The following is a 17,709-nucleotide window of genomic DNA, read 5'->3' as shown; positions in this document are numbered from 1 at the left end:
ACTTTTCATTTTGCTGTGGTGTTAATTGTTGTTTTGTCTGCTTCAGGTTTTCTTTCCTACTGAACTGAATCTCCGAATGGCCAACATGAATTCAGAAGATTATGTTTTTGACAGCATTTCTGGGTAATAATTTAAGGTCCCCATTTGCCTATATCCTCCTATTTTCTTAGTTGTCCATGGCCAAGCAGTACAACTCATGCCAATTTGCACCTAGTCACAGCTGGATTTTGGGGGGGGCTGTGGATCTCATACCTACCATTATGTCTGGAGGATTGGAAATACCACTGGTCTTCACTTATGGTCCTTGCTCCAAATCTGTGTCCCATGAGAAGGGGCAGTGTTGTCTGGGAGTGGTTTGGGAGTTTGCTTCCAGCTGTGCTCCCCTCCCTGGTCTGCTTGTCTTGCTCTCAGTCTGCTGAAAATCTACAGCAAGAATAGGAAAAATAACTCATCTGAACTCCAGAGGAGGGGAGCAAATTAGTTGCTTGATAGTTGCAGTTGACCAAGAGGGTGATTGCCACTGAGTAGCTTATTAGCTTGTGAATTTAGTTAAACTGCTAATAGATACCTTTCTGTTCCATGAGAGCAGCTTGCTGCTCTCAGCCTGAATAGGGACCTTCCCGTCTTGCCTGCTGATGTGTCTTACGGTTTAGCTTGCCAAGAACTTCTCTTGAATGTTCATTCATGAAGGAAATGGTTGAAAAAGGGGCTCATCCTGTTTTCCAACTTCTTTGCCTGTTGATGGCTTAATGAGTCAACTAAAGACTTTGGAATTTCTCCAAATTAAATGTGGAACGTTTAATCAGCTTTCCAGGAAAATGCCTTAGCAATCACTACCCTCTTCACTCTATAGGAATAACTTCGAATACACTCTGGAAGCCTCCAAGTCCCTCCGACAGAAGCCTGGGGACAGCACAATGACTTACCTGAACAAAGGTCAATTTTACCCAATCACGCTGAAAGAAGTCAGCAGCACTGAAGGAATCCATCACCCCATCAGTAAAGTCCGAGTGAGTGGCAGCACGTGGGGTTTCTTGGGAAGGAGGGTGTGTACCATGGTCACCTTAAAGTCTCCCAAAGTAATGTAGACCAGAGCATCAGCACAAGGGCAGCTTACCTGTGCTCTTACGTCAGTGTTGGTTCCTTTGCTGTCCACCTACTGCCAGACCAGCCCATCCTGGCTCAGACTGTTAAGACGTGCTGTCAGCACTTGTGTAAAGGTGATGCAACACCTGGAATGAGATCCTTGAATTCTAGTTAGGAGAGCAGTTCTGCTCATCTCTGTTTATGACCCAGAAAGTGCTGTTGTCTGCCTTCCTGTTAGGCAGCAGTGTGCCAGGTATACTGTAGTGCCTTAAGTGGAAAAGCCTAAAGTTCCAAACCAAATGTACTCTCTGGCCTTTTCTGTATTTCTCTTTCATATTTTTGTTTGTTTTGTTTTGGTTTTTTTAATCTTTCCCTCTCTCCTTTCAGAGTGTCATTATGGTTGTGTTTGCTGAAGACAAAACAAGGGAAGATCAGCTCAGGCACTGGAAATACTGGCACTCAAGACAGCACACAGCCAAACAAAGATGCATTGACATAGGTAAGGAACACTCTCTTTGCTGATGTCACACTTCAGACCTAATTCCTTGGCAAGGTTCAGTTTTCTCTAAAGCTTTGTTATTTTAAGGAACTTCTGGATCACTCTCTCTGTTATCCATAGCTTTGCTGAAAGCCCAGAGACGGTTTGTGATTGCTTGGAGTTAATACTGTAGTTTTTAGGATTCATTAAAAAGGCTGGCTTTTTTGGAGGATTTTGATTGATAGAGTTTAGGGTTTTGTACTGGGAGATCCAAAAGTACTCTCCAGGCAACAGGTTTTTTTTGTTTTTTTTTTTTTTTTTTTTTTTTTTTTTTTAGAATATCCTGGTGCTTGTAGCTAAATCACAACTTGTAGTCCCAGTGGCTGTCTTAAATATTGAGTTTCTTCAAAGGACAAGGTCTTTGTAGAAATACCTCAAGACTAATGATCCTCCTTCCCACAGCTTTGCTCACGACTCGACTTTGGTACATGTAAAAAAAGAAAACACTGCAAATTTTCACTTGCCTCCAGACAAGGCTGGGACTGGCTGGGTTCCAGCCTTCTCTGGCTGAAGGCTGGGCTGTTCTCCTCGTCCCTTCCTTCTGTGAATCAAAGCAGGGATTAATCACTTGGCACTTAAAGCAGACGCACATGCAAATCTTTGTTTGTTATTGAAGGAGTTTTATTGAGAGCTTATGTCCTTGCCATACAGGGTAGAGTTTCCTGTACATAGCAGGTTATGGCACAGAGCACCTCACATTTAGAATCTGCCTTTCTCACTGGAGTTCCTAGATTAGAATTTTTGCAAGTTCCATTTCGCTCCTTCCTCCTGTTTGTTGAGGTGTTTTTTGTGTGTGAGAACCATTTCCAGCCTCTTTAAAGATCCATTCCTAAGGTACAGTTCAGCTTTTTTTGCCCCCAAGGGGCTGCTGAAGAGTTAGTTTCTGGCTGCTTTTTGTGATTAAGGTCTCAGCTGATATCTCTTCTTCCTCTCCCTCATGAACCCTTCTTTCTAACAGCTGACTACAAGGAAAGCTTCAACACCATCAGCAACATTGAGGAGATTGCCTACAATGCCATATCCTTCACCTGGGACATCAACGAGGAAGCAAAGGTATGTGACCACGATTATATTTCCTGTCCTTTTAGCAGATTCAAGGGCTGGGGGAAGGGAAGGGCGTGTGGCCTACCTGGTGATTAGCATGTAACAAGTTTGTTTACGCTCTTACATTAGGCAAAACCTTCTGGCTATTTCTTAAGAGGGTTTGCATGTGCAACTGGGAGAGCTTTGCAACTGCTTTAGGGTTCTTGGCAGAAGTGCGTGCCTGAGAGACAAGTACTGACAGAAGGAAGCACTGAGCAGGTGAAGTGGCACAGGAGGTGTGAAGGAGCAGGACTGGGCTTGGCACTGAGGATCCCCACGGGAGAGGAGGCAGGGGGCAGCTGCTGAGAGCTGGGGCTCCAGCCATGGGCTTGCCTTCCCCCAAAGAGGGAGCAGCTGCAGCCTCCGAGCTCCCAAAGCACGCGTTGCTTAAACCGCAGATCCCAACACCCAGTGACCTATTTCAAACTAGAACAACCTCCTGGTGAACTCTGGTTTGATCTTTCCTTAGAACTGTGGGCGCTTTTGTAGGTGTGTCAGTGCAGGAAGCTTCCCTAGTTAGTAGCTAGCTGCAGCTGTTTGAGCCACTCTGGCTTCTGGAAAAAGGCTTGTGCATCTTCTAGGTTCAAGAAAAGCAGGTCAAAGCGTGGAGCCAACTTAGTTCTAAAGGCATTTGTCACTGGTTAATTGCTGGAGGCAAAAGTGAAGGAGTTTTCTTTTGAGAATTTCATTACTGCCTAGGTTGTCTTTAAAAACTGGGAACCATTTCTGTCCATTTTTGGAGGCTGGCTGTTTCTGTGGCAGTACTAGTAACTGGTACCAGCAAACAGTACCAGTAGTCACCAGCATCATGGGGAAAAACACTGATGGCTGCAGAGTGCCGTGTCTAGGGAGAGCCGGGCTTGGGGGATGTGGGAACTCTTAGCAAAGAACACAGATCCTCCCCTGGAGCTGTGTGTGCTCCTGTTCTCAGGAGGAGCAAGGGCTGGTGTCACTGCATGGAGCTTGCTGTCACCACAAATTATGCTCTGACCTGCACAAGGGCTTTGTATGGAGACTGCTGTTAGGTTTTAGCTCTGTGAGAGAAGTTTGGGCTGCTTAGCAGACAGCAGTGAGGAGCTGTGTGTGTGCTGCTGCTGAAAGTGCTGCTTTGCAGCATGTGGGACATTACTTGTGAGGCTGGTGTTGAATGCCAGGGTTGCCTTTTCACCAGATTTGGCTTCAGTCAGGTTGAGAGGGCTGGCAGGGAGGGCCTTATCTGCTGGAGGATGCTCAAAGGCTGACACGATTTCTAAATCATGAAGCATTTCACTTTGTGAACAAACAGGAGCTGTCAAAAGGAGTCAGGAAATATTATCCTGCTGCCATAGCCAGTCAAACATTTAACAAACCCTTGGTGTCTGCAAGGTATGCAAACGTTTAGGATTTGCACAGGGTGGATCATGCAGACAGAACAATGCAAGTCCTCCAGGAGTTGGAAGCACTTTCTGCAGCTGCCTTTCTGCTGGCTGAGCCATTCTGCAGCAGTAGGGATGGGCCACTAACTCAGGAGCAGGGCTCACAGCTGGTGCTGAACACTTTGTGGCTGCCCCAAGGAAAGCCATCCCTTCCTACCAGGTGGCTATTGCCAAGTTACTCCAAAGACCCCTGAATTAATAGTTTCAGTCTATAGTGAAATGGCCAATAGCATCTTGAAAAGGTCTAAGGACCCTCATGGTGAAATTTTACCTTGGGGCTGAAATTCATGGGGCGAAGTGGTGTGGGGAGCTCTGAGACTGGTTTTTTTTTGTTTTGTTTTGTTTTTTTTTTTTAGCTACAGAGGCAAATTTGCTTCCAGATTCACAGTCTTAGTGTGTGAGATCCATATACTGTGAGTCCAGGTTTACGTGAGCTTTCAGAGGGGACTGTTGATACCAATGTGCAAGCCTTGACTCTTGGGATCAGAATAATATTAAGACAAAAATACTGTCGGCTTCAGTATTAGCATTTCTAGCAAGTGCTCCATGTACTTAAGTGTATGTTTAACTTCATTTTTTTTCCCCTGAGTGGATGTGTTCTGTCAATGACTGAATTTCTCACCAGAAGAGCTGGTGAGTTCTTTCTCAACTTCTGTGATCTTATCAGGAGATGTCTGAGCCAATTTCAACAATTTTTATTGCATGGTTCATTTACCTTATATGCTCTTGCTCTCTTTCCCTTTCCCTCTCTCCCCCCAACCCCTGACTGCAGTCTTAAAGTATATGAAAAAAGCAGAGAATAGATAGAGCTGAGTTTCTGATGGTACAGAAATTCCTTCACAGTAATAAATGCAGTGTTTAATAAGAGCAGAAGTGCTGCATAGACAGTATATTTAACCAGCCAGCAAGCCTTGATCATTAGAAATTTGCTTCCTGAGCCCTGGAGTTATCTGGACCAGAGCCAGGTGATTCTTTTGGGCTTGCTGCTTCTCCTGTTTCCCTCTTGCTTTTGCTTCCAGTTTGCTGTGGCAATGATTTGATCCTGTGCAGCCATGTCAAATGGGAGGTAATGAGGCTCTTTGTCTGGGCTTTCTGATGTAGCTACTCATTAGGACACGCAGGGTGTGTGTCAGATTTAAGGCAGAAGTAGCATATTATCACAAGGAGTTGCTCTTAGCAGCTCTGGGACCAGGTACTTGACTTCTTGTGGAGATGTACAGGGATATTGCACCTCTGCCACTGTCTGTTTAGGAAGGTGTCAGCTGCCTGAGAGTGCTCTGCCAGGGCCCTTGGGGCACTAAGGGGGTTTAGTAAACTGCAGCTTTCCACTAAAGAAACACTCTTCATACAGCAGGTCATGTGCTCCTTCTGTAGCAAGGAAAACTCTGTGGATTTCACAGCTCTGGGATGGAAAAAGGATGTTTGGGATTGTACTCAATAACCAGTATTTCACATTTCCCAGTTGCATTGTGCTGGGAGAACAGAGAGCAAGGCCAGGGCTCTGGTCACTGGACACATCAGACAAGCCTGACTGCTCAGCTGGGGTTGTGCCACAGCTGCCTGTGTTGGTGTGCTGTTCGTGAGCCCTTGGGTGCAGAAACCAGGAGTATTTCATGCATGACAGACACTTCCCACTCTGGGACCAGGCCTTGGCCACGGATTTCAGAGCAAATGTGCTTTTCTCTATCAGCTCCCCTCTGCCCTCTTCTGTTGTTTTGGGACATCACAGGAGCTGCTGGAAGCAGCTGCTTCATAGCAGAGGCTGGTTTAAGTATTCTCTGATCTTTGCAAGAGTGTGTTCAAGCTGGAAAAGGGCTCAGGAACCAAAATCTCCTTACTCTGAAACAGTCAAGGGAGCAAAGGGTGGGGAGAAAGGCTAGACTTTGAAAGAGGCAACGTGCCCTGAAGTGGTGCTGTTGAGGTTTGAAAGAGAGTGGGGTCAGGATTAGAAGGATTGTCAGGAGCCATTGCAGGGTGGGGAAGCAGTGATACAGGTGGGCTTTCAGATGTCTGCATTAGAGGTGAGGTCTGATCCCATCACCTGACAGAGCAGGGGAAGGGAATGGTTGAATGAGGAGACAATCATGCTTTGTGAGAAGAAAAAGGAAGAGGATGGACTAGAAAATTAGTTGATGAATTGGTGAGTTGTTGAATGGGATATTTAAGAAAGCCAGTGTAGCTACTCAATCATCCTGCTTGAGTGGAAGCATGATCTGATGAGTCTGGTGAGATGTGTAGCTGATACTCACTTGCATGCAACAGGTAATGCTGGAGTTACCCTGAGGCTTGTGGAGACTTCAAACAGTTTCCCACCCCATGATGGGTGTCTGCCGTGGGCAGACAGTCGAGGTGGGGTTCTTCTCCTGCAAAGAAGCTTTTAGATGTCTGAACACAAGCTCGTCATCTTCTGTGTCTATGACTTCATTAGGGACGGGGTGTCTGGAGCTGGGGTGCAGCTTTCTCTAGAGGTGTCTGCCCCTTCTTGTTGACTGAGCAGGCTTGGCTTTGAAATGTGGGGATGTCAGAAGTAGGGAATAGGAATCCTTGCAGCCCTTTTTGTGTCTTTGTCCCCCATGTCAGTTAGAAGAAGTGATTGTAGGTTCAGGTCATGAGTTTTTGAGGCTGGGATCTGTCTCTTCCCAGGTCTGTGCAACATGCTAGGCTCTCCTTTTCTTGGTTGGCACCCAGTAAAGGTCTTTCAGTGAAAATTGCCACTATGTGTGTGGTTGAATGCACATGTCATACTGCTCTCTTCATAACGTTGGCTCTTGCCCTGTTATCTCTGCTATGTTGCCCGTTAGGCTGTGAAAGAAATTCTGTCCCTTAACTCTGGCCTGGGGACATGGCCTGCTCTCAGGTCAGTGGCAGTTGAACAATCTGGACAGATTGGTTTCCCCAGGGTTAACTGGCTTTGCTGGATCCTGCTTTGCTCAAATCCTGTCTGAGCTCTTGCCCTGTGGAGCAGCAGGGTTGGGGCCTCTTGTCTGCACAGTGACTGCAAGAGCCTCACTGCCTGTTTGTGTAGCTCTAACAGGGCAAGGATCCTGCTCTTGTGCTGGGGCACCCCTTCTGTGCTTCCCAGTGGGTCCCTTCTGAAAAGCAGCCCTGCTTCCAGCAGCTCCCAGAGAAGGGCCCCATGGAGGTCTTTGGTCTGGCTTGCTTTAGGCTGGCTAATGGGACTGTAGCCAAAAATGATGTCACTGCACATTAAGGGTTCTATTGTCCTCCTACTCCTTCCCTCAAAAAAAAAAAAAAAAAAAAAGGCATTGTAAGCCAGATGCTCTGTGTGAAAAGACCCTTTTTTACTAAAAGGGAATACATGGAGAGAGTGTAGCAGGCATTTTGATTTTGAGCTTGAGAATATCATGACACAGCTTTTTGCTGCCTTTTCACCAAAGGGAAGATGCTGTGGTGTCTTTTAGTTGATGCCCTGAATGACACAGCAATTAAACAGTGCTTTTTTTATTACTTATTTTTTGTCCAAAAAGAGTGGAATGATCCTAATAGTAATTAATGGTAATAGTATAATTTGGGATGGCCTTTTGAAATAGAAAATTAGGCAATGAGGGTGGTCTTCTAGGCAGATCCTCCCATGTACTGGCAAGATTTTGTTTAGAGGAGTTCATTTAATGGAGAGGGTGGATCTCTTGCTACAGCTTGAAGTGAGGCTGGGTGGTACACTTTTGATTTATTTTAAGAGTTTATTTTAGCGTAATCCTCCCTTGGTGTTCTCTATAGGAAGAATTTCAACTTTTTTGATTGATGAATATGGCATATATTTATATGGATGCCATTGTAATGAAGCAGCAGTCATATGCCTCATTAAAGAAGGTGTTGCCACCTTCAGAAGCATTGAGGAGGTACAGGTTTGACTAGTTGGAAATGAAACTATGAAATGTGATGAGTCAAACATACTTAAAGGAAAGAGATTGGTGTAAAGCCAAGGCTGCAGACCACAAATACTTTGAGGCACAGGTACACACAGCTTTTGGAGCAGTGACATAGGAAAGTCATAGCAAGTATTGCTTACCTGCCTCTTAACACTGACCTCTCCCTACTGTGTCCTGGGTTTTTTGGAAAACAAGCATATGCTGCCCTTGTTTTTAAGCATTGCCAACTAGAAGCAAGTTTTCAACTCAGTATTTCTTCTGAACTTGGTGTCCCAAGCCTCTGCCATTGTCTGGTCTTCCAAGTACTAGCTCACAGGGTGTTTCCCCAAAGCTGAAAGTCTCTTGACATTAGCTTTTCTATAGAAAAAACTAGGAAGTGTTTTTTTTTTTTTTTTTTTCCCCTTTCTTTATTCCTTTTTTTACCTGATGGTAACTCTTTCTTTTCAGCCATTTTTGTGCCTTTATAGACTTAATTCTCTGGTTTGTGTTGTTTTGTCATGTTTCAGCTTTTGTCATTGTTTTTGGAGACTTGTTATTGATGTGGGGGGGGTGCATTAGAGATTTTTGTGGGGTTTTTGGGTTTTTTGTTTGTTTTGGTTTTTTTTTGTTTTAATGTATTGTCACTGTTTTTGCCAAACTGCTGTTTTTACTTTCTTTCCAACTAACCTAAGAAAACCTGGCCCAGCAGCTTTATCTTATCAAAGCATGGGGTGGGAGGAAGCCTCAGTAGGACTGGGAACCATTATCCCCGGGTTTCCCAGGTGCTGGGAGCAGAGACATTCCTATATTTCCTTGCCTTGGAACAGGTTGGAATAACAATCAGCATTGCTCTTTGTGAGCAGGAATATGTATTTTCCTTTCATTACCATTCCTTTTTGTTTTGCTGATGGAGTAAACTTGCTAGGAGGATGTTCTTTATCTGCAGGGAGATCGTATTTCCCACTTGTCTTTCCTTGACATGGTGTGGGACCCATGATGGCCTCTGTCAGTCACCCAAATTGGGATTGGTAGGTTTGGATGCACACTTAACTCCCCTGGGCTGCAAGCAGGATGGTGCTGGGTCTGCCTGAGCAGACCCTGTCACCCATCTGCCAGACAAGCCTTTTTTGGAGCATCCGATCCCAAAGGCAGGAGGAGGCTGAGGAGCCCACAGGTGCATGAATTGCCCAATTTTTCTATCTCTTCCTGGCTCACCTCCTGCTGATGCAAAACCTGTGGTGTGTGTGGGAGGTGAAGAAATGCATGTGAGAGCAGTAAGATTAGCCACCTCTCAGGTGATCTTACCAAAGTGTGGGTTTGGGGTTTTCTTTTCTTTTAAATACAGAAGAGTCTTCCCAAGACTGCTTTCTTAGGACATGCCTTTGTGGATGTGTGCAGGCAGACCTGTGCTTGCCTTGCCTGCACTTGAAGCTGCTTGAGTCTCACCCAGAGCCAGTCTTGGAAGCCACACTGGCACAAGGTAGTCCCCAGGCTGACAGCTCTGCCTCTCAGGAGGGCTTGGAACTCTGCTGGTGTACTTCATAAGGCTTTTGGACTGGAGATGTTTTGCATCCAGCCAGCTTGCAGCATAGAGGAAACATATGGGGACAAGTCTTTAGAAAATACTGGTTTTTTTCCCCCTCTTTGCTGTTTATATTTGTCCAAGCCTTTAGAAAAACTGTATGATTTCAGCTATAAGTAATGTTCAAACTTTGAGCTTCCAGTTAATTTTTCTTTATGGGAGGAGGAGACACTGCCTTTGTGTCAGGAAAATGGTCTCCAGACCCACTGGAACCCCTTTGCCTACTGTATTTTGGGCCTAACATTGAAACTATTTAGCCAGGGCCAAGAAAAGCAGTGTTCAGCTGTATTCCCTGGAAAGCGGCTCATTGCAGCTTTACCTGTCTCTGGTTATGTTGTAGGCTCCAAACTCTGTATTCTGTACAAACACAGTCATCCAAAATCAAAAACATCCTGACAATTTAAAGTTGATTATAACATAGACTGAATATAACATAGCCTGGAATGTCTCCTGTGAAGACAGGCTGAAGAGTTTGGATTGTACAGCCTGAAGAAGAGATGGCTCTGGAACACCTTCCAGTACCAAAAGGAGGCCTAAAAGAAAGCTGGAGAGGGACTTTTTACAAGGGCTTATGGTGATACAGATCAAGGGTGATGGCTTCAGACTGACAGATTCAGATTAGGTATTAGGAGGAAATTCTTCATTGTCAGGGTGCTAAGGCACTGTAGCAGGCTGCCCAGAGAAGCTGTGGATGCCTTGTCCCTGGAAGTGTTTAAGGCCAGGTTGGATGGGATTTTCAGTGTTCTGGTCTCGTGAAATGTGCCCCTGCCCATAACGGGGGGGGGCTGGACTAGATGATCTTTAAGGTCCCTGCCAACCCAAACTGTACTGAGTTTAAAATGAGAGACTTTTGCATTACTAGTGTGAGAAAAGAGTTAGTTTATCATCTGAATTCTCAATGGAGAAAGAAATATCCAATGGACTTGGATTGTTGAGTAATGCCTTAATCCTTTGGACACAGAAATATGAAACTGGGTGATCAGCCTGGAAAAGTCCCAAGTCTGTCTGTGTAGGTCCTTATCCACAAGGATGTACAAGACTCTGCAGGACAGTGTTACCCATGCCTGTGTTTGCTCTGACTGGTCAGAGTTCATGGTGTGCTAACACAAGTTGCTCCCCATTGCCTGTGCCAGCCATGGCTTTTCCAGCTGGGCAGATGAGCCTGCACGAGGTGACATTTCATCTAAAACTGCTGCATATGTAGCCCTTGGACTCATCAGAATTGCTAGTGCTTTTTGTGTGACAAAAGAGTACAGTGTCCAAGATAAACTGAGGAGAAGAGATCTGGGTATGCAAGCCTTCATTTAAAAAAGGCATCTTTCATCTCGCTGACAGAGAGGTTCCTGCAGCGCTTTGATTGCCCTTTAATTATGTCTGTTTTTCCTGGTTTGTTTGAAAGGCAGATCTTGTTTAAAAAAGGTGCTGTGTGGAAAGAACTTGGCTGTCTCTGCTGCCCTTCCTCGAGGGCACGCAGCAGAGCTGTCAGATTAATTTTTTTTCTGCATTATTAAAATGGAAGATTGTTTCTTGTGGATTTGAATGCAGGCACAGTGTGTTCCTCCCACCTTAGGTGAGGAGGCACACGAGGGGTCGGATGGTGAAAGCAGACAGAGAAGTCATGAGGTCTGACTTCTTCCCACGCTAACTTCCAGTGTGATCCCAGAGGAGAGGTGCTTTAATCCTTCTGCCTTCAGTCTTTTGTTGTGTGCAGCTGGGCTGCCCCAAAGGCTGCAGGAAACCCAGCATGGTGTTGGGGAAAGAAGGCTCTGGAGTGCTGGGGTGAATGCCAGGTATGGGAGGTTGGCAGTTTGTAGAAGCTCACAGTTTTCTTGCTGTTTGATTTTCATCTGAGATGCCACCATTGTGGAGCCATTTGCCTCAATGAGTATCTCAGCTTTTGTTAAAAGGAGTTAGAAGAAGCATGGAAAAATCAACAGAAAAAAAAGGGGAAGTAGAGCCTGTCTTTGGCTAGAGAGAAAAGCCTGGATATGTGATAGCCTAGCTATATGGTCAAGTACAGACTAGAGGCTCAACTGCCAAGCAAGCAAAATAACTTGGGAACAGGTTTCTAATGCCTTTGCAAATCTCAGTTTTAAAGAAAATCTGCGTAACTTTGGAGGGCTTGACTCATGTTTGTAAGTGCCCAGGCTTGACAGTGCTCTATTTTTAAAGTGCTGTCTTTATGTTGAATCTTGGGAGGTGAGATGAAAATGTTTTTTTTAAAAGTAACAACAAATCTTAATATAGCTGAGAATGCGGAACTGCCCTTAGAAAAATGGGTTGGACACATGAAAAGGAATCTTGCTCAGCAGGCTGAAGACGCAGAGCAACTTCTGTGGTTACGTTTTTCTTTCTGCTGGCAATTTTGGGGTGGGGATACAGCTGATGCAGTCACTTGGTCTTACATTTCATTTCTAATGTAAGTCAAATACTCTTGTACATAAATAATCTGGCTGAAACTCTCTTAGCCCAAACTGGAAAAGCTGTTTGCTAAAATTCTGTTTTGTGAAACTTGAGGCAACCTGAAGTTGCTCAAAAATAGGAGTTACAGATGGGTAGGGAGAAGATGCTCCTTCTGAACTGAAATGGTTTAGTACAAACAGAAGACAGGCTGGCTCTCTGTTGCTTCAGAGACATGATTAGGTTTTAGTTGTCATCTCCTGCCTAGAGTCCTGAAGATTTAAATGGCATGAAAATGAAGTCAGCTGCTTAAAGCCAAAGCTAATCAAATGAGGAGACTCTAAAGTAGGAGGATAATCTTTGTCATCTGACAGGCAATCCTAAATTCCCATGGGATACCTGTGCACCTCTGCTGTAGTAATGTGTGTCTGTTGTGCTGAGATCAACTTTTCTGCCTTCAGTCCAGCGGGTTTTGTGTAGCTGGTAAGCCATAAAAACTAAAAACATGAAGTCTCAGAAGTGACACTGTGTGCTAGAGAACTGTTGACTGATGCTGCACACTGAATCTTCTGGTATCCAAAGGTGTGAAACTCATTTGAGGCATTTCACAGAAATGTCGAGGTGATAGTGTACTTGCTGATGTGGCTGCTTGGGCATGTTTTTCTTAAAGAATGTAGTCATTTTTTCATACAGAAATGAGCTGAGTGAATATTCAGTGTAGGTAAATTTAAAATTAAAATTTAAAATGTAAAAATATGCAAACACCAGAGTTGAGGGTCTTTTAAGAAACAAAACCCCTGCTCAGGGAATGCAATTATTCAGGCTGTGCATACATCTGATTACCAAGCTCCCAGTCTGGTGAGAACAGCTCTTCAGACTCCTTGAAGCTTTCCCCCAGGGTGTACCAGCACTGCAGGCAAAATGCCCTTGCAAAGCCAAAGGCAGCAAAAAGGGAAGCAGGGTGGATAAAAGCAGTCAAAGCCATCCTTTGGGTTAGTCTGGGGAAGACTGCAAACAGCTTATTTTAAAAAATAATTTTCCTGTGATTTGAGATGTACTTAATGTTTTCACAAAAAGTTGTCATGGAACAACAAGGTTTGGGATGCTGGGACACAGGCTGGAGGAGCAGGCATTGAGCAGCAGCTCACCCTGGCTCCTGGCATGTTCCTGGCTTGAGTCCCTGCAGAGGCAGCAGCGTGGGTCAGGGCTGGGCTCTGCTGATGTGCTGGCCTGGCTTGGGTGGTGTTTCACACATTGCATGTCCCTTGGCACAGCAGGGCTGATGGGGACACTGGAATTGGAGTCTCTGGCATGATGTGTGCACATGAGGGAATGGGGGGGACTGTTTGCCCAGCAGGGCAGGGGCTGCAGGAAGTGGCATGAGAATCCCCAATATTCAGACAGGTTATTGTGAGGGAAGTCCCTCACCTGCACTATTTTTCCTTTCTGCCACAGTTTTTCCTACATCTATATTATGTGGCATGGGAAAAAACAAGGGCTGTAAACTATCACCAGATGAGGGTTGTACATTTCTACTTCCCATCGTTGTTACAACCGGTAAAGGGTGTTGCAGAACCTGTGCGAGGAGGACCTTGATGAGCAGCACTTAGCAGAACCAAAGCCTGCAGCTTTCCAGGGCTGTGCGAGCCTGTGCAGCTCCGGGAGGTGGCAGCAGCTCACTGCCGAGCCTGCAGCACCACCTGAGTGAGCAGCCGGGTCCTGGGATGGTGCTCTGCAAAACTTCTGCAAAGGTGCTTCTGGCTCCCAAGGCTTTGATTTTTTTAAAGCAGTGAGTTCCCAGCCTTTAGTCTTCAGGCAGAGAGCAGAGAACCCGTTGCAGGTCTTGGTGGCTCTTAAATTCCTTGTAATTAATCCTTACAGCTTCTGAGATGTGCCAGTAATGGGCATTGTGTCTGTAGAAAAGCCTGGCACACTGCAAGCCCGTTATCTAGATACAAAGTACTGTGGTCTATCTGCTCATATCCACTTAAGGGTGTTTCTTTATTCTGTTAAGCAGCATTGGACTTGTTCTCTGGTTGTGTGTGATTTGTGTTTTTGAGAGGGTTTTTCGTTGTTTTTTCAAGCAGTTATGAAAATGAAATTAGATATGTTCAAACATGCAATTAATTTTCCCTGTAATTAATTTTTTGTAAGAATAATGGAAGTGTTTCTCTTACCCTTTCCATCTGAATGTTAACAGGGTATTGCAGGTATTACTAAGGAATATTCAAAGCAGTGTTCAACTTTGTGTAAACTCCAGAAACCTTCACTGGAATAATGGTGTTATTTCTGTGTTCAAAGATTACATGCTGCCTAATATTTTTAGAAAGCTTTTAATAGCCTTTAGAAAAAAACTTCAACTACTTCAAGCATAAGCTATACTCATGTAAAACTCATGAAAAGATTTAACTTGCCCAGAGTAACATGAATTTTTTGGAACATGGTTTTTGTTCTTACCAAGATCCTAATAAATGCTGAGCAGTGAGGATTGATTGTAGGAGCATTCCTTGTGCTAAAAGTTTGATGGTGATATTTGAGAGTTCTTGGGTGGAAAGATGAGTGCAGTTTTCCTAAAGTCTGGAGGGTTTGTTGGAGTCTGCTTTGGACAAAGTGGCTTTGTCCCCTCCAATGCCTTATGTAAAGACTTAAGAATGTTATATTGCTTCTTGGGGGTTTTACCTGGTGCCTCAGAAGAAAGGAGGTGCTGCTTGTAGTAGCAAGGACCAACATTTAGGCCTTAGCACTCCCTGAGTATCTCACTCTGGTCAGCCAGGACTCTGTGTCACTACTGACAGCTGCTGCTTTCCTCTTCTGCAGGTTTTCATTTCTGTGAACTGCCTCAGCACAGATTTTTCCTCTCAGAAGGGAGTTAAAGGTCTGCCCCTGAATCTTCAGATTGACACTTACAGCTACAATAACAGGAGTAACAAACCTGTCCACAGAGCCTACTGCCAAATTAAAGTCTTCTGTGACAAGGTAAGGTTGGATCAATGACTGTTTTGGAAAGGCTGCTCCTCAGCTTACTAGCTTTTTTTTTTTTTTTTTTTTCCCTCCACTGTGTCACTTGCTATTTTGGCTCACTGAAAAGTCCTGCCTGTGTTTAAAAAATTTCAACCCCTTCTACTTGGCTCATAGATGTTATGATGACCTCAAATAAATTTGCTGCTCTCAAAATGCTGGAGTGCTAAGAGTTCATGAGCATTGACTTAAGAGAAAGGTCAGTCAGTGCCAGACTAACACTGGGAAGAGCTTTCAGCAGGAGAAATCATTGCCATTGACTGGAGCAAGTGCAGGCTTGTCCTTTTGCCCAAGTTCTGTTGTATTGGTCCTTTTAAACTTCTTCATGTTTTCATACTGCATTTGTTAAAAGAAGCCCCAAACCAATAACTTGCAGAGTTTGTGAACAAAAGATGCACCACTGTGAGAGACAGCAGCATAAAAAAAGCCCATTTACAGGATGAATGGGTGCTGTAATTGGACTGCTCTGCCTAATGCATTTAGCACACAGAATTAATGCCTTTCCCAAAGCCAGTATTCAACAGAGGCTGTGAAAGAAACAGCAGAAGTTGAGCTGAAAGCAGCTGTAAAAGCTTAACTGAGTTTGCAAAGAAAGGAAAATTTCCTATCTTCATACCCTGTTCCTGCCTGAGCAGTCTTTGGAAGCTCCAGGGCAAGTCATATTGTTATTTCCAGGGTGACCAAGATTGTTCTAGGCCATGGTAAATGCTTCCTGGACTTCCCCAGACATTTTGGTGCTATGAACTATGTTGACTTCCTATTTTGCTGATGTCCTGCTTGATTTGGGCCTCTTATTCTTTGGAACCAGACTCTGTCTTCATAGTTAGACTTTTAGGTGATACCTCAAATACCTCTCTGTGCAGCTGCAGGGCTGAGGCAGGTCTGTAACCCCTCTCTGGTCCTGTACTGTCTTTGCCAGACCACTGTGTGGTTTTGCCTGGTGTTCCCTGGGACACTGACAGAAAGATTCATCTTGTGCACCACTGTTCTGTCTCTGCTTACCTCCCAAAATATTTGGTGCCCTCTGCACTGTGCTCCTGCTGTAGCATCCCATTAACTCACCCTGCCACATTCTGTTGTCCATCTATAGGCTTTTGTGTCCCTCTGCATTCCTGCACAGCTGGGAGAGCTGCCTGTAGCTGCTCCTGTTGTGATACTTTCTGCATAGAATTTACAGGGACTTAGCAAAGGCTCTCCAGAGCCATCTTAAAGACTTGCCAGTAAGCCTGAGAGGCTTGGGTCACATGAGATTTCTTCATGCCTTTATTTTTCCTTTTTCTATTTCCTTCTTGTTTCTAGATGAGACTGAAGCAAGTGTGTCATCTAACATTTTTTCACCGAAGTAATCTGGGAGTCTTGTGTGCTATCAACCTGTTTTCTCTACAATACAGAGAGGACAGACTTGCTACAGGATAGAGGGGGATATTTTACTCCTAAATTGTCCAGTCAATCACTGACAGAGTGCTAAAATGACTGACAGGCTTGTGCCAATGCTAATAAGACAGATTGGTTAATAAAAAGGCAGATGTGCAGTCAGCATATAGACTCCAATGGCTTCTTTCAAGCTATGGCAAAAATTTCAGCAAATCTAATAATATAGTAATGCCAGTGCATCTTTTATTTCCCTTTGGGGTTTTTACTTAATCTCTTGATTTATTCCTCCAGATACTTTGCAAATTGTACCTGAATTAAAAGAAGAGGAAAGATAGGAAGGAGAAATGTAAATCAAAACAGGATAATAAAATATAAAACTGAATTTTAAAGTACCTTCCTTTCACCCTTCCCTTATTTTCAGGCTCAACTTCACTCCCTAATCCTCTCCCTTGTCCTTGCAGCAGTGCAGGGGAATGGGGGCTGTGGTCAGTTTTTCAGATCTGATTCTCCTTCCTCCTCAGGGGGAGGACTCCTCACACCCTTCCCTGGCTTCAGTGTGGGGTGCCTCCCATGTGAGACAGTTTCCACAAACTTCTCCAGCATGAACCCTTCCCACAGGCTACAGTTCTTCAAAAACTGCTTCAGTGTGGGTCCCTTCCATGGGGTGCAGTTCTTCAGGAATAGGCTGCTCCTGTGTTGGTGCCCCATGGGGCCACAAATTCTGACAGCAAACCTGCTCCAGCATGGCCTCCCTTCTCATGGGACCACAGCTCCTTCCAGAACCCTGCTCCAGCACAGACTTCCCACAGAATCACAGCCTCCTCTGGGCATCCCCCTGCTCTGGTGTAGGGTCCTGCACAGGCTGCAGGTGGATCTCTGCTCCACCATGGAGCTCAAGGGCTGCAGGGGCACAGCTGCCTCACTATGGGCTGCAGGGGAATCTGTGCTCCAGTGTCTGGCTTCCCCCTTCTGCACTGACCTCGGGATCTGCAGAGTGTTTATTTCACATATTCTCACTTTGCTTCTGACTATTGCTGTAGAACATTTTTTTCCCTTTTTTAAATACATAAGCCCAGAGGCACTATCACCATTGCTGATGGGCCTTGGCCCTCTCAAGCTGACTGGCATTGGCTCTGGGCACGAGGGAAGCTGGTTCTTGGAATAAACATCCTCTCAGAGAATCCATCCCTGCACTCCCTCATACACAAACCCCATGTACTCACAGACTCTAATGCAGGCTGCTTGCTCCAGGCTCCTGTAAGAGCACTGGCATTTCAGAAGGAGCACCTATTTTCTGCTCTCCTTTGAATTGAATGTAATCAGCCAGCTGCTTTTTAATGTCTG

At 44.9% G+C, this 17,709-nt stretch overlaps 1 protein-coding gene across 2 annotated transcripts in view; it reads left to right on the top strand.

Annotated features, from left to right (window-relative positions):
- The window catches only part of GRHL1 (grainyhead like transcription factor 1), a 43,995-nt gene that overhangs the window by 12,547 nt on the left and 13,739 nt on the right, over positions 1-17,709 (top strand). For both annotated transcript variants that reach the window (XM_056487365.1, XM_056487366.1), the window contains 5 exons: positions 47-123; positions 854-1,010; positions 1,474-1,585; positions 2,583-2,677; positions 14,791-14,949. In XM_056487365.1, the coding sequence (XP_056343340.1) occupies positions 47-123; positions 854-1,010; positions 1,474-1,585; positions 2,583-2,677; positions 14,791-14,949 (600 nt within the window). The remainder of the gene's footprint in view (positions 1-46; positions 124-853; positions 1,011-1,473; positions 1,586-2,582; positions 2,678-14,790; positions 14,950-17,709) is intronic.

This window comes from Oenanthe melanoleuca, chromosome 3, assembly GCF_029582105.1.
Source record: "Oenanthe melanoleuca isolate GR-GAL-2019-014 chromosome 3, OMel1.0, whole genome shotgun sequence".
Taxonomy (NCBI): Eukaryota; Metazoa; Chordata; class Aves; order Passeriformes; family Muscicapidae; genus Oenanthe; species Oenanthe melanoleuca.
Note: the sequence above shows the minus strand (reverse complement) of the source record. Positions and strands in the feature narration are given on the sequence as shown.